The 16,999-nt window shown below is 38.9% G+C and overlaps 1 protein-coding gene across 1 annotated transcript in view; it reads left to right on the top strand.

Moving 5' to 3' along the window:
• Positions 1-8,911: 8,911 nt before the first annotated feature.
• bicc2 (bicaudal C homolog 2) overlaps positions 8,912-16,999 on the top strand; it is a 25,704-nt gene continuing 17,616 nt past the window's right edge. The window contains exons 1-5 of the mRNA XM_037675851.1: positions 8,912-9,347; positions 10,904-10,950; positions 11,239-11,308; positions 16,527-16,606; positions 16,766-16,927. Coding sequence (XP_037531779.1) covers positions 9,053-9,347; positions 10,904-10,950; positions 11,239-11,308; positions 16,527-16,606; positions 16,766-16,927 — 654 coding nt within the window. The 5' untranslated portion in view covers positions 8,912-9,052. The remainder of the gene's footprint in view (positions 9,348-10,903; positions 10,951-11,238; positions 11,309-16,526; positions 16,607-16,765; positions 16,928-16,999) is intronic.

Genomic DNA, 16,999 nt, shown 5'->3' with positions numbered 1-16,999 from the left:
TCCTTATAAATATCAAGTATGGATACGATTAGGAATGATATCATCAGAGGTACAGCACAGGTTGAACAACTGGGAGATAAAGTTAGAGAGTCCAGACTGAGATGGTTTGGACATGTCCAGTGGGTATATTGGTCAAAGGACGTTAGAAATGCAGCTGCCAGGAAAAAGACAATGAGGAGGTAAATGGACACAGTTAGAGAGGACATGGGAAAATAATTATGAAAAGATAAAGGCAGGCCTAAAACAAGAACGATACAATATAATATACAATATAAATGATTTTTGACTGTAGTTAAGATAAATTCAAGTGGGGAAAGATTCTGGAACAAAAAAGACAACAACATAAAGCTACAATTAGCAAAGTGACATACTTCTCTTTTAAAATTTAAAAAACTTATGGAGACTTTTAATCATTTCAAATACACACTTACATGTGAAGAAGCTGTCTGTTTTAAATTATTAATAGAAGATGTAGCAGTGATAAAAATGTCTGGAAGGACAAACATTGAGTAATTAGAACAAGAACTTATGAAAAAAGCTGTTTTTATTTCCAAAAGAAGTTGCTGCGTGATGATTTTTAAGGATTAAAAAAAAAAAAAATGTTGTTTTATGTTCCGAGTTAAAATAAACCAGCCTCTGCTGTTTATTTCTCAAACTTTGTGCTCCTAAAAGCACTTTGCGTTCAGTTTCTCAGGGCAGAGTTGATGGGGAGAGAGGAGATGATTCATTCGTGGATTAAAGGAGTTGATTTATTAAAGCTTCTTTTGGGCTCACGTCACTCTGCGGGACAGTTTGTCTTTTCTTCGCCCTCGTCGTTCGCCAAACCTGTGACGCACGCCCCGGCTCCTTACTGGAACTGCAGACTCTTCCAGTCAGACGGGACTCTGAACGTGTGGGGGCTCGAAGGAGGAGATTCATTGTAGTGAAGTCAGGTCAAACTCGCAGTGATTTCCTCCGTGCTCTGTTGCCATGGTGACCCAGTCTTTCACTGTTCTCCTCAGACAAACAGCCTGGGGTGGCGTTTGTCAGCTCTGACAAATGACGTTTTGGACAGGAATTTAAAACACCAATAACTTTGTGAAATCTTAGTTTAAACTGTTTTGTGCTGATATTAATTCCTCTCTAAATCACAGTCGTTTATGACTTGTGGACTGTGTAAGTGACTTCTCCCTTCATTCACTGATATTGTGCTCATGTTTAATTACTGAAGGGGTGCTGTTAGTCCATTATCCTCATTAAACCTTCAGAGTGGATCTCCATCAGTGAAAATCCAGCTGTGAATTGCACAACAATTGTAGGAAACATTTATGTTAAATTTTCTTTACGTTCTTCTGAAATCTTCAGCTGTTCGTGTTAAACAAAGATGTTTTAGGAAGACTTGTAAATGACTTTACATGAAACCAGCTTGGCGATCGTTTCAACCAACACAAACTGGAGAAACCTTTTCAGGAAAAGTGTGCTGAACTGGCACAGACTTGAGGCTGTTTTAGCTGCTTAAAACTAAAATCATGATTTTAAAATAGTTTTTCATAACTACCTCACCTTGTTTTGCATCATTCAGCTGTTAAATCAGATCAGAGCTTTTTAAAAGATTGAACAATTCAAATAGAAGGCAACATAATGTCCTTCAGAACAGTAAAAATATGACATTTCCCATCTTGTTTTCTCTTCTAAATGTATAAATTCAAAACTTGTTAATTGTATGAGTGATGATTCAACTTTCATACACTGTTTATAAATTCTTCTGTACATTTTTCACAAACTGGTCCTGCATACTTAATGCTGTTTTGACAACTCATATGTCTAAATGTTCATTTTGTCAGTATCAGAATTGTGTTATATGACTTTAAGTTGTTGTAACTTTTACACTTTTTGATTCTTTTTATTTATTTACACTATTTTTTTTACACAAATTTTATTTACACTAAATTTCCCCATTAAAAAAACATTTCAATCACTTTAATTTACTGGTATTTGAAAGCATTTTTCCCTGAAATCCACTTTCTTGCTCTGTTTTTGTCCTCTATGCTCTTTTTAGCTTGTGGTTACAGTTTTGCTTTGTTTATGTTTTAGCTACAATTTTGCCATTTTTCAAGTGTAGCAAGAAGAGGCCCCCTTCGTTACGACCTGTGACCTAAAGTCCTCTGCCAGTTCTGTTCTATCAGAGAGCCGTCTGAGTGTTTTTGCACGTGAACGTTTCGAGGTCACAATAATCAAGTAGAGTACCGTAGACAGGATGTATTTAATGTAAGAACAGGATTTATGCAGACATGAGTTCTGTTCATTTGATTATGAAATCTTTCGAAATGTGAAAAATCAATATTTATATTTATTAAATCAGTCAAAACCTTTAACGAAACATTGAATGCTCATGAAGCTTTCACACTATTGTGAGCCATTTTTCTTCCGTACATTTTTCGGCGTGTTTCTCGTCTAGCAGTTTTCAAGCTATTTTAACAAATCATAAATCAAAATGTTCAGCTGTTTCAAGACAATCCTGCTATGACTTTTGGGATCAGTGCAACTTTAACTTTTTGAAGTATTTAGCCTTTTCTGACATTTTTTTCCTCATAGAAAATGAATTGATCTCATTTTACATCCTTCAAATCTTTAGGTCTGTTTACATCCTTTTACTGCTATTTTCACATTTTGTTCTGGTTCAGCTTCCTTGTGCAAATTGAAACCTTTTTTTTTTTTTTAAATGTTCAGCTAATTTCAGCTGTTTTTTCAGATGTTTTGTGGTCCTTTCAGATTCTTTCTGCAAACTACAACATTTTCATGTCTTCTAAATTCTTAATTTCAGCTTGCTATGCTCCTTTCAGCTTATTTCTGCAAGTTTCAGCTTTTTCTACTATTTTAGCCACTATTTTGCTGATTTTTGCACTCATTTCAAAATTTTCATCCTAGCAATAAATGGGCTCTCTCCACTTCCTTCTGGTAATTTAAGCTTCTTTCTGCTTTTTAGCTACGTTTCAAGTGCTTTTTGCTTATTTCATCTTTTTTCAGATAATTAGCATTTTTTATGCTAATTTTTGCTTCTTTCAGCTTAACTTGGTAAACATGTTCTTTCTGCTTTCTTATGGTAACTTAAGCTTGTTCTACCTTGTCAGCTACTTTTTTTAGCATTTTTTTTTCAGATAAATTCAAGTTTTTCATGGTAAATTCAGCTACTTTCAGACTAATTAACTTTGTTTTGCAAATTTCAGCTTGTTCTGCTAGGTTCAGCCTTTTCTATTCATATTTTGAGCTGTTTTTGTGCTAAATATAGCTTTTTCAGCTAATTATACATTTTTTTTTAGCTAATTTCAGCTCTTTCCTCTTCCTTATGGTAGTCTTCTTTCTTCTTTCTGATTTTTCAGCTATATACTTTTCAGCTATTTTTAGCTAATTTCAGATTTTTTGAGCTAATTTCCTAATTTTTGTTCTCATTTCTGCTTCCTTAAACCTAATTCAGCATGCACATGCATTTTCTGCTTTCTTTTGCTTACTTATGCCTTTCTTCAATTTCAGCTACATTTCAGCATGTTTTTTTAGCTAATTTCAGCTGTTTTTCAGCAAGTTCTTCATCAAAAATCATTCACACTGCATTTTTGCAGGAAATGCAATTTCTCTAGTTTTTCTATATGTCTTAGGAGACAGCACAGCTTTTACCAGAACTTTGAACGGCGTGAGTTGATCTCATTGTACAGACGTCAAGGTTGCTCCAGCGTCAGCCATCTGGTATCTAGCCGTAATAAGAAACTTGGATTTGATAACGAGCTGAAGAGACAACCTTGGCGGGCAATCTGCAGCTCAGATAATCTGGAGTTGTTAGTCTGATTTTACTCATCTGCCCTGATGTTCATCCCTCGTCTTCTGTCTCGTTAATTTGTGTGAACCCAAGTAAAGCTCACTCAAAGTTGTTTTTCTAAGTCCATCAGGCAAAAGGGAAATAAAGAGAAAAGCTGCCAAAAGAAACAAACAAGTTGAGATAACTTCTGTACCTTTAAAAGAATTTCTCAAGCCTGCGAGTCTCCTGACCACCCAAGACTCTTCTCCAAAACATCACCTTCAAGTCAGCCTTGGTGGAAACTGGTTCCCAGTGAGATTTGGGCCTCCAGCTTCCTCCTCACGTGCTGCTCAGGTTTGCTCAGCTCTTTGTGGGAACCCAGACAGACGGAGTCGATAATCGTCCACCCATCTTCCAATTGGTAAGAGTCCATCTTTACCTGGTGATTTCAGATAAGGAATGTGTGTTTAAAATATATATATATACAGTATATATTTTTTATAAATCTTTAGGCTGATACAAGTCATAAATTTAATTTCAAATCTGATGCTTCCTGATTAATTTGATAATCTGGCAGCGTTGTTAACAATGATTTATACATTTAATTTAACTTATATGCTTCCGTTTTAGATAAACTTATTTTAAAATCCTATTTTAGATCATTAAATGGGTATTTATATTCTTGGCAAATCACTGTAAAATAAATATAATTGCTTAAAGCACGTTCAAATGATTTAGAGTGACTCCTTGGTGCCAAAATGTAGAATATTCCCAAATTTTGTGTTCATTTTTATTTTTATGTTAATTGTTGGTTGATCTTAATTGTTTACTTATTGATTTTATTTTGATTTAGTTGTTTTTTTAGTGATGAAATATTAAAACGACTAATTTAATTTAGTTATTGATGACTTATGATTAAATATTATGTGATTAAACGGATTCAACCCTCACGTGTTGAGGTCTTACAAACCAGGATTGATTCAGTCAGAGCTAATGAGAGTTTTAACGTGTAGCAAAGTGAGGAAATAAAGAATTGTCAGTTTTTCATCCTCACCTTATCTTTTACAAGTTTTTTCTACTGTTTATCTACTTTTAACATTGATCTCTGGTTTAAATAATTTTAGGTTTTTGCTAATTTTCCTATATTTAGTTTCTGGCTATTGCTCCTTGTAGCTTTTAGCAAGAGTTCAAGACATTTAGCTTTTTGTTGTGACTAATATTAATCTGTAGTTTTGCTAATATTAGCTTTAACCTACAGTTTTACAAATTTAACTTTTACTTACTGTTATTCTGATTTTAGCTTCTGTTTGACTCAATTTGACAAAGTTTTGCACTTCAGTTTTCAACAAAGTTCAGCAAAATCTTTCAGCACTCATCATTCAAATACAAATTCTCGATCATTTTATGACCCTTTGGGAAAAAAACTTGAACCCTATTCCCAGAGCCAAATGTTTTAAAGAAAGAGATTTTCTAGCTTTAACAATAAAATGTTGTTGATGGTGTATAAACAAGTAGTTTAGAGTTTCCACTGACGTTAGCAAATTCCAAAAGGCCAGGATGCATCACCATGAAGGTAAAACAGAGGCAGATGTATCATGAAGGACACTCTTTTCCAGAAACTCCTGATCTGTTTTGGACATGTCAAAACTGCCCGGATCAAGTTTCTCTGACATTTACTCTGACCTGAAATATTCCTGATTATTTCACTCTCGGACACTTAATTTGCCGTTGGTTCAGATGTCCATCAATGCTTCTGGAAAAAATAAAACATAACCAAATAAAACCCTTTAATCAAATTAAGTTTTATTTGATTATATTTTTTTCATTCAACCTTTATTTAAACAGGTTAGTCCCATGGAGCCTCTAGGACTATATATATATATATATATATATATATATATATATATATATATATATAAGTTCTATAATTGCATCGCTCGGGGTGGCTGTATGTTGGAGCAGCTCTGTTACATTCATTCTGAGATTTTGCTGTTGGAAATTTTAATTCCTCTTTTTCTGGATGTAAATCTCTTATTTTGGATGATTGTTTCCTCTGGTATCGGATGCTGTTTTTTTACCAAAACTTTTTTAGTTTTCAACATTTGTTATGATGCGTAACCATAACAACAAGGTGATGTTTTACAACTGGGAGCAGCTGATTAACATCTCAAAAGCTCAAATAATATCTCAGCTACAGCCCCAAATCTCAAGTGAGTTGAAAAGGAGGTGCCATAGAGGCATTCCCGTCTACTTGCCGGCTGTGCTTTATTAGTGCCTGACCACTGAGATCCTGGAAATGGCAGGAAATGCGGCTCATGACAGCGGAAGGACCAGGATCATTCCCCGCACCTGCAGCCGGCTGTCCACAGTGACGAGGAGCTCGGCAGGCTGCTGGGAAGAGTTCTGCTCAGCATTTGTGCAGTCCTGCAGTCCGGGGGAACTGAGAGGCCAGTCGAGTCTGGGTGGATGGATTGGATGGCATTTGTGGCCAGTTTCTTTGAATCCATTATGGGACGGACTTTTACAAAAGATCCTTCCTTCCTATAGCCATCAGCATCTATAACACCTCTTAATGAAATGAGGATAACGAGTTATAACATTTAATTTTGCTTTGGGATTAATAAAGTATTTTTGAATTTGAATTGAATTATATGATTTTTATGAAACATGAATAAAGTTATACCATAAAACTATTCACTATTCAGTTTACTTATCTGCTTCATTTTTGATCTGTACTCAAGTGCAAGTGTAAAGGCTCTGGACAGGAAAAAACATTCTGTCCAAAGGATTCTTTTGATTTTTAGAGGAATGAGAATAAACCCTTCACTGATTAATTATCTTAGATTGTTAAACCATCAAGTTTAAGTATTTACTTAACAACTAATTCTTCAAACCAGTTTTCTCAAAAAAATTTTATTCCTCTGATCAGAAGCCAAATCATTGCACGGCTGCTGTTTCAGCAGCAGAAAAACTGTGTTCTTCAGGCCAACCAGGTCCCAACAAACCTTTTTTGGGACCAAATAAACGTCTGTTTGAGACAACTTTTTGTAGTTTGGATAACTGTGGAGGTCAGATTGATTTGAGCGTCCTCACATTTTCTATCTCAAATACTTACATTTGTGAGTCTGGAGGAAAAAGAGTTCAACAGACGAGTTAAATGCTCATTTCTTTGTGGCTCTTGTTATACCTCCAACATGGCTGACACCTGGTTTGATGATGTCACGTGTTCTTGATCGTTTTTAACTTTCTAAAAATATTGTGCCATATTTACTGTTGTTCATGCATGATTTACTTTGTACATGGTCAAGTTGAGCATACTTCATCTCCGCAAATCAGGATTAAGTTTTAATCCCAAGCATTGGTGATAACTCCAATCTCTGCAATAACACACCCCTCTGCATGTGCTTCTTCAGCTGAGACTGGAATCTGAAGCCTTCTGTCTCATTTTAGAGGAAGGGGAGGGAAGTCAGAGCAGAGGTGCAATGGACGACTATGACCTGGTTGTTTTGTTAGCTGTGTGTGCTGCTGTGAAGCTAGTTTCCATGATGTGCCTGTGTGTGTGACTTGTTGGTACATGTTATTCCGTCTCTTCATAGCTCTTCTTTTTCTATCCGGATCATCTGTAGATGTTGAACTGAAGATTAGTGCAGGTTTACTCAGAGAAACTCTGAAGTTGTTGATTTTTGTCAGTCTCTCTGGAATCACTGGGATGGAACAGACACTGCAGGAGAAGGGACTGATTTTAACCATCCTTGCAGGCAAATCCTCCAAGTCTCAAATGGCTGGAAGGAGGAACGAAAGAGTTAATGGCTCCCACATACCTCAGTCCACGGAGGTCCGCGCGTACCGGATTAAGACTCCCACAGACTCGGGCGGACCGTGAGCCGCGCAGAAACTGTGCGCACTGACTGTAGACGGTTGAGACTTCATACTTGAATGTACACCCTGACCGGCTGCAGCCAGCTCCGCAGGCAAAGGGTGTTTACCTTTGGGACAAATTGAATTTGCCGATTGGTCATTTGCTGACATGCCTACTGGATTGATTGACAGGTCGCTAATAAATAAATAAATAAAAATGAGAGCTGGCAGCAAGCGGCAGTGGTGTTCTGTGTTTATATGTTGTTAATACAAAGTAAAAAAAACAAACAAAAAACAGGGAGCACTGACCCTGCAGCCCACATATCAGACCGGCCCACCAGGAAATCTCCAGACCCTCCCACAGCCACGCTGGGCCTGATTTTAATTCTCTCGTGATAAATTCCTTAATTTCTCACAATTTCTGTCATGGCGTCTTCAGACGAGGAGGAAGAGATCGCTTACCTCTTGGTTGGGGGGGGGGGGGGACCATTAAACCAGATCAGGGATGAAAAAGTGAAATTTAATACATTGGTGTCGCATACAAAACAGTCCGTCATTGGGCAGTTTATTGTGCGACACCGAGTACGTGTACGTAAAAATTGATCTTTGCGCAGACATGCCCTACGGGCGTCTGCTTCAAGTCTAATCTGGTATGAGTGGACCTCTGTGGACTGAGGTCCGCCTGAGTTTGTGCCAGCCTTCAGACTTGAAGCGGACGCCCACCGGGCATGTCCACGCAAAAATCAGTTTTTACATATGCGTACTTGGTGTCGCACAATAAACTGCCTGGCGACAGACTGTTTTGTATGTGACACCAATGTATTAAATTCCCCTTCTTCATTCCTGATCTGGCCTTTTCTTTTCTTTTTTCCAAGAGGCAAGCGATCTCTTCCTCCTCCTCCATTGACAAAATTACTGAAATTGTGATAAATGAAGGAATTTTTCATGAGCAATATAAAATCAGGCCCAGCGTGGCTGCGAGAGGGTCTGGAGATTTCCTGGTGGGCCAGTTTGATATGTTTAGTTTTTTTTAATTGTTTAGAACATTTTATTAAAAATATATAACACATAACAACACAGAAGACCACTGCGGCTGGGGCTGCCAGCTCTCGTTTTTATTTTGGCGACCTGTCAATCAATCCAGTAGGCGTGTCAGCAAATGACCAATCAGCAAACTCAATTTGTCCCGAAGGTAAACGCCCCTTGCCTGCGTAGCTGGTCTGCAGCTGCTCAGGGTGGACGCTCGAGTATGAAGTCTCAACCCTCTGCGGACAGTGCGCACAGTTTCTGCGCGGCTCACAGTCCACTCGAGTCTGTGGGAGCCTGAACGCAAGGAGACAGAGAGGGATTTAAAGAAAAGCAACAGGGGGAGTGTTTCTCTTGTCCCCCTCTTTTCTCCCTCTGTTGGTCTCCTTGGTCACACACATGCACAAACACTCCTCACACACAAACACCGACGAAGGCTCAGTCCTGCGTTCGGCCACCAACATCATGGAGATGAGCTCCCCTGTCTCTTCGGCCACCGCAGCACCCCAGCAGCCTGATATGGACACTAACACGAAACCCGGCTCAACAACAAAGACTGAGCTCAGAGAGGAGAAAGAAGATGAGGAAGAGGAGAAGGAAAGAGGAACGGCTGCTGTGGGGCAGAGTTCAGATCCAGAGTGGGTGGAGGACAGGTTCAGGATTAACCGGAAGAAGCTTGAAACCATGCTGTCTGGTGAGTCAGATGCTTTCACCACATTTTCAACAAGTTCCCTCTGATGGCTGCCTCCCATGTGTGCTGACCCTCGTTATCACCCGAACCCGCCTCTGTCAGGGCCTCCAGCTGCCTGCACCTTTGTTGTTCCTATTAGTAGATGCCACACATTAAACTCCTGTTGCTGCAGAGTTTTGATTTATGACCCACAGTGGATTATGCATTCAGAAGTCTTTTTATCCCGCCTGTCTGGGAAGCAGAGGTAACTGCCTCTGTTAGTTATCGCTGTCTGGCAGGTTTATGACAAATGCCTCCCTTGTGTCACCAGGGGAACTCTGTGACTTTGCAGACTGCAGGAGATCATGTTTGCTCATAACATGGTGCTTTAGTGAATTCAGTCCTGATAACTGCTGGTTGTTTGTAAAGGTGTGCAGATGACCTTTGGCTAAAACTGAAGCGTTAAATACAATAAAGTGATCATGCTTTTGCACGTTGGACTGTGTGTGTGTGATTGCTGCCAGAATATCTCGTGAACAACTGGATGAACTTTAATGGAACTCAGGTCATTGGATGTGCATCTACAGCTGATGAATTTTTGGAGCCACCATGATTCACCATGGTTGCCCCAGTCACTTGATGTCAAAACACACCGAAATGGTTATAACTCTGTAAGGTTTAGAGATGTTGAGCTATGTTTTAGTGTGGTAGTACCTGAGGCTGACTGTCAACATACTTTCTGAGCACTGCCAGATTGCGCAAGATCTTTGTTTATAACTTTTCCATTACTTATTTTAAGGCAGTCAATCTTTTCACGAAATAACTCATTAGCCGTTTCACTAATTGTAATGAAACATCCAGGAAGTAATCCTTACATGTACATCTAGTTAACTCAACTCAAGATGTCCCTTGCAGAACACAACAAAAGGCTACAACTGAGCCAATTCAACCAATACTGAGCTCACATTTAATCTTTGCTTGAACTCAGTCATTTCTAAATATAAGATGATCCTAGTTTAAAACTGCTATAAAATGTGGAGAGAAGTATGCATTCTTTCAAGAAATGCTAGATCTTTAAGCTTCTTTCTGCTTTTGAGGTGGATTCTCAGTTTCACAATAAATGTTTAAATTTTGTGGGTAATTGGGGAGATTTTTGCATCAGCAAATGCCACTGCTGTCTCAAGCTTAATTTGTGATTGTCTTCCCAAACCACCACCTCACACTGTTGTCTTCCCATTCTTTAGCTCCGGCCAGCGTAACCCGTAGTGATGACGATGGGGGGTGGGGGGCTTCTCAGTGCTCCCCCCATGCAAACCCTGTAAATGTCACCATGGAGCGATGGCCTTTTAAATTTGTTGATGTTTCCAGAAACCTCTTGTTCCACTTACTTGGAGTATTTCAACCGAGTCAACACTGAGCATGTACATGTTTACACTGACCCGCTTTATGCTGAAAATCTGTGCAGAGAACAAAACAACAAAAGCTGTTGACCAGCTCAGCCTTTACAGATAAATCCACCTCCAGTTTCAATCTGGAGATTTGGGATTTAATCTGTGTTTCTTCTGCTTGGTCTCTTTCAGCTCCTAAACAAGAAGACAGAGAGACAGGAGAAGAGTTTTTCGAGAGAGTGAGTCAAGCATCTTGTTTTATTAGCAAACTCAAAGACAAACGAACAAAGAAAACTCTTCTCTATCCTGTGGTAATCACTGACAGTCCCCAGCTTAACTCACACATGAGTGAAAACAGGCTCAGTATTTGTTTCAAAGTTTGCATAAAGTCATGACACGTTTATAAAAGTGGTAATTGCAGTCTTTAAAATGCAAATGAAGCATTGTGTCCTTACATCTTCTGTGTGTTTGAATGCCTGCGTTCTGACTGTGCATACAATGACAGCACCTGTTTGTTTCTTCTGCAGGTAATGAGAGAAACAGACACTCAGGTGAAATGGCCCTCCAAGTTGAAGATAGGAGCCAAGTCAAAAAAGGGTGAAAAACTTACTTTCTTCAAATCCAGATCTCTTTATTCTCTATCCGTTTGTTAAAGCAAGAGTTCATGGTTGGGTTGTGGAGGCAACAGGTTCAGGAGGGAGTCCCTGACATTTAACACACTCCAGCTCCTTCAGGAGATCCCAAGCATGACCAAACCAGAAAGTGAGCTTTGAATCTGATGTGAGGTCTCAGCCCAGCCTGAAAAACTGGTGCCTAGAAGCTTAGCTGACCCTTTTCCATGAGGAGGAGCAGTGGCTCTACTTTAAAGTCCAGCAGAATATTCATTCATTTAACATTTATTTATACAGGTGATAGAGATATACAAAATAAGCATCTATGTTCTGTGAAAATAGTTGAAAATTGCAATCTTGCTTTAAAAATGAATTTATATGGGTTTTTAAGCTGCTGCTTCCCTCTCCAGTGCTTCAAATTAAGGATGCACGATATTATCGGCATGGTATCGGTATCGGCCGATATTAGCGTTAAAGTTAAATATCAGATATCGGCCATACCATCAAAATAACACCCATATAAAAGGCGCTGTTTTTGTATGACAACCCAGTGACAAGGATGCCTGCAGCGGCAGCACAACGTGATGACGTCACGCGCGCCTACCTGATTTGATCATGGCGGAGAGGAAGAAGTCAAAATTTCGGTGGTGTGGAAGGTTTTTTTTTTCTGTTGAGGATGTCTGATTCTAAAGATTTTTGGACAACACTGAGCCTCGCTACATCGTCCCCAGTCAGAGATATTTTTCCGGACGTAGCCTTACCCAAGTTACAAGCTGTCATTTCCGACGTCATTGAGAAGCTAATAGCTGATTGCACTTGAGTGAGTTTTACCACAGACGTGAACGTCAAATGTTAGCCCCGTTAGCGTGACTAATCTTACGGCACAATGGATAGACAAAAACTTTGATCTTAAAAAGGCTGTCCTTCATGCACAGGAGTGCAGAGGATCCCACACTGCAGCTAGGAACCTGGAACAAGCCTCCACAAGTGAGACAGCATCGCAGGTGACTAATGCTAATAAATAACATTTAACATTTTTCATTTAATATAAGTTAAATTGCTATGCATATGGCTGTTACTGAATATGTCACCAGTAGGAGTTAAATGACTACATATTTTTAAAAGTCGGCTTTAACATGATAAAAGTCGAGTCGATTTCGACTAGTTGATGACATCATAGGAACTCAAGACGCTACATCATATTTGCAAAAAAAAAAAAAGCAAAAAAATGTAATTTATTATTTACAAAACAAACAAGAGCAACAAAACATTGGACATATATTTATGTTCCTACAGTTTATCATACTGCAAATAAGTCAGAAAAAGCAAAACTATTATTAAGCTGCAAAAACGAAAGAAACATGCGTCACGTAAAATATAAGCCTAAGAATAGTGGAGCGGGTGGTGATGGAGTCCACCACCGCCTGCCCTGCTGTTCTTAGTCTTATTTTATTAATTCCACCACCGCGGATTGGGTGGAATGGAACTGAGGGCAGCGGGGTGGGCAGCGGTGAAGCAACTCATTATAATATTATAGTTATTTTAGTTATCAACGGTCGTCGGTTGCACACGTCCACAGCGGCTGGAAAACGTCATGTAGCTGCGTCGCTGGCGTCCATCTGGACTCTTGGTTCTTTTCTGTTCTTTTAAACGTTCGCGTGCGTCCGCGGACGCAGTGGCTGGAAAGCTTCAGGTGTGTCTGGCAGCCATCCATCTGGACTTCTTTGTACATCTTTTAACTGGCCGGTCAGCGCGACTGGTGATGATCCAAATTAGATCGTCAGCCGTGTGCGTAACACAAAAATTACATGTGGGAAAATTAGCCTGGTACAGATGAAAAAGATGGAAAAATAGCTTTTACCTGTGGAGCCCCCTAGTGGTCGGCCACAGTATGGGTGCGACTGACACAATGACAGTGCGCCTGTTGCCTTGCCAACTTGGGTGGGAGTGACAAACAAGAAAATGGGGCATGGAAGGGACAAACTATCTACTACCATTTGTTTTTTGTGTGGCGCTAAGAGATAATCAACTAGTTTCACTCGGAAAGAAAGTCAAGCCCAAATAAGCAACTTCATTTTCAAAATAAGCTAAAAACGAACTGCAACCAGCGACTCACAAGATTTGCAAGTGACTTTAGGAAAAAAAAAACAAGCCCAAAGTCGCTTATAATAAGCGGACTTGGCAACACTGCTGAGCACAGCACTTTACACAGAGCGGTGCTTTCACTAGCATCAGAACAGCCACGTTGCTTTCAAGAGCATAGGAACTATTATATTCTGAAAGAAACAAGCCATAACCAAACAGAACCGAGCTCAGTAAAGAAGCCAACTACACAACAATGTGACTTTCTAACAGCTTTGTTAATAAAGGTTAATAAAGGTTGAATGAATATAATTCATTATAATCAGACTTTTTAAAGAGCAAGTCACCCTTTCTTTATTTGCTCTATGTTTTCTGTTTGATTTTTGAGTGCACGTGTTTTTGGTTTTGCAGGAAAAAACTATTTCATTTTTGTGACATTTATTTTGTACAGTGTACACACTGATTGAACTCCTTCTATAAACCAATGGAGGAAATACCTCCATCCGTATTATATATTTATTTTACTATTAGGAAGTGCTATAAGTCTGATATTAAACAACACCAACAGCAAAAAAAAAAACAAAAAAACTTCTTCTGAAGATGAACAACTCCTTTATAGCTTCAGTTAATTACCATATTTTTTGGCTTAAGAGTCACAGTTTTTTGCATAATTGGCATGCCCTGTGACTTATAGGCCGAAGCAACATATTTATGGATTTTTTTCCCCATATTTATAAACCAATTTTTGGCTGAGATATGACCGTTTTCATTCCTTCTAACAAAAAAAAAAATAAAATAATTGAACTGTACCATTTTCAGCCACAAGATGGCAGCAGAGTATTAATAGCTGTAAGGCATGCCGTTGTATCATGTAATAGATGAATGTGGTTATAATGACAAAAAAGTTCAACACAAAAACAACTGGACTTTATTTATTATACTTTATTGTTTTTGTCTTGAACTTTTCTGAATTTACCATGTCGTGGATGACTGAGAATCTAATGACACAATCATTTTGCCACAGTCCCCCTACCTACATTTCTGGGTTCGGCCCACATTTCTGGGTTCGGCCCACATTTCTGGGTTGTGATGTGTAACAAGCGCGAAGCGTCAGTGGTGACGCATAATAGATGTGACGCATATAGCAAAGAGACATATTTATGGATTTTTCCACTTTCTTAGACATATTTGGACAGATGCAACTTATAGGGCGGTGCGACAGTTACAGCAGAAAATATGGTACTCACCCTCATTCCAGTAAAGACAAGTTCAGTTTTTCCACCCCTCTCACATTTACCGTTGCACACTACTGGAGAGAGAGGAAATCTTTCATTGTTTAATTCAAACTTTCCAAGTTTTTGTCATTGGATATTACACCCAATAAATGTTGTTTCGGAAACTCTTAACACTTTTACTTAATACTCTTACTTTAAGTACATTTTATATGAGAAATTTACATTTGATACTTAAGTACATTAAATGTCAGATACTTTAAGATTTTTATTCAAGCAATAATTTTTAAAGGAGATTTAAAATTTTACAAAAGTAATTTTATGGTAAGATACTTTTACTTTCACTTAAGTATCACTTTGAGGTATTTTATACAACACTGCTCATACATGATGGAGCAGGCCCTCCTTGCTGAGCAATAATTTCACACCCAATGGTTCTACTTACCGTACTTGCCACCTTAAACGTCACACCGCCGTATAAGACGCATCAGTCCAGATATGTAAATGAGTCCTCGAGGCTCAATGAGACTAACCTGTATAAGTAAAGGTTGAATGAATATGTCTAATAAAGTGGGAAAAAATATGAATACGTCACTTCACCATATAAGTTGCATCTATTAAGTGTCACCATTGATGCGTCGTGTTTGTTATGCGTCACTGCTGACAACCCGGAAATGTGGGCCGGTGCTGTGCCAAAAATTGATTGGTTGCTAAATGGCGGCTGCGGGTGTGTGCACGGGAGGACTTTAACAAGAATTTAACAAGATTAACACTTAACAACAATTATTTGTTTGCTCAAAATTATAGTAAAGGTGTGTCTCAGTTGAACTTTTCCTTAATAAATGCACTTTGACGATCAAATCAGCTGCATTTCACCTGGGCGGCGAGGTGAAATGAAGCTGATTTCACGTTTGCTCCAGGAGTTGCGGAGCGAGACGAAGGTGGATTGGTATTGCAAGCCAAGTGTCTCATTAATAGGCACTTTTACCTATTAATGAGACACTTGGCTTGCCATTTTACTCGAAAGCCCTCTAGTGGCTTAAAATGGTAGTGCTCAATATTTTCCATGTCAGAATGAATAAAATCGTCAGATCTCAGCAAAAATTGAGTTATAAAGATGGGAAAAAAAACAAATACATACGTCGCTTCACTGTATAAGTCACAGGCATGCTAATTTATGCAAAAAACTGTGACTTATACAGCGAGAAATACAGCAGTACTTTGCCTTTTGTATCTGGGGCTTTGGTTTTTCACTGATGATGATCCATCCAGACAACATGACCAAAGGTGAAGATTGGAATGTAGCTGGACCAGTGAATTGCAAATTTAATCTTTTAGCTAAATGCTTTCTTCACCATGACAGACTGAAGCAACACCCTCATTACTTAGAGCCTATACCAGCTCTGAGAAAGAGCTTGATTTGGTGCTGAGGATGCAGACACAGCTCTTGCCTCAGTTATACATGGACCAGATAGTTCATAAAAACGACCCACCTCAGCATCTCATGCTTTGCCAGCGCCGCTTCAGAATGCTTTAAGAACACAGTCACAAGCTTTCTTCAGATCCACAAAACACTGGAAAGTCAAACTGCCACGACCCCCATAGCAACTTGACAAGGGTAAAGATCTGGTCCAATGTTCCACTCGGGGGTGAAAGCCACAGTGCTCCTCCTAAATCCAAAGTTTGGAGCTGCCCTTCCAACACCCTTGAGTAAATCCTTCTGTACAGACTGAGAAGCATAATCCCTTGATAGTTGGAATATGGTTCCTGTATTTATAAATACTTGACCACCACCCTTGGTCACTTCTTTTTTAAAATTTCATACAAACTGGTTTACTTTACTAATATATAGACAAATGTTTGACACTGAAATCCATGTTTAACATCTAGATCCACATGTAAAGGTGGAAGGGAGGAGAGCTAACGTCATGGAAGCCACAAAAAAGATACTAGACATGCTGGAAACCAAGGTGAACACTGTCAGCAAAACACAAATGCATGCCTGTACACGTGTTTTAACAAAAAAATTGTGAACACTCATAAAAAAAAAATTGCAAAAACATCACATTGTTTAACACCCAACATTGTATGAAGACAAGTCCTACTTTTTATGTGAATTTAAACACCAGAATAACAAAGTGACTCTGAAAATGGACGTGGCGTACACAGAGCACTCCCACGTCATCGGAAAAGGTGGTGGGAACATCAAAAAGGTGATGGAGGTCACATCCTGTCACATCCACTTCCCTGACTCCAATCGCCACTACACTGCAGGAGAGAAAAGCAACCAGGTAGAAGCAAAGCCACATTTAAATGAAACGCTTGTTAGAAAAGAAATTCAGTCATATATATATATATGACTG

This window comes from Nematolebias whitei, chromosome 4 (assembly GCF_014905685.2).
Source record: "Nematolebias whitei isolate Nwh7 chromosome 4, NemWhi1, whole genome shotgun sequence".
In the NCBI taxonomy this organism is placed as follows: domain Eukaryota; kingdom Metazoa; phylum Chordata; class Actinopteri; order Cyprinodontiformes; family Rivulidae; genus Nematolebias; species Nematolebias whitei.
Note: the sequence above shows the minus strand (reverse complement) of the source record. Positions and strands in the feature narration are given on the sequence as shown.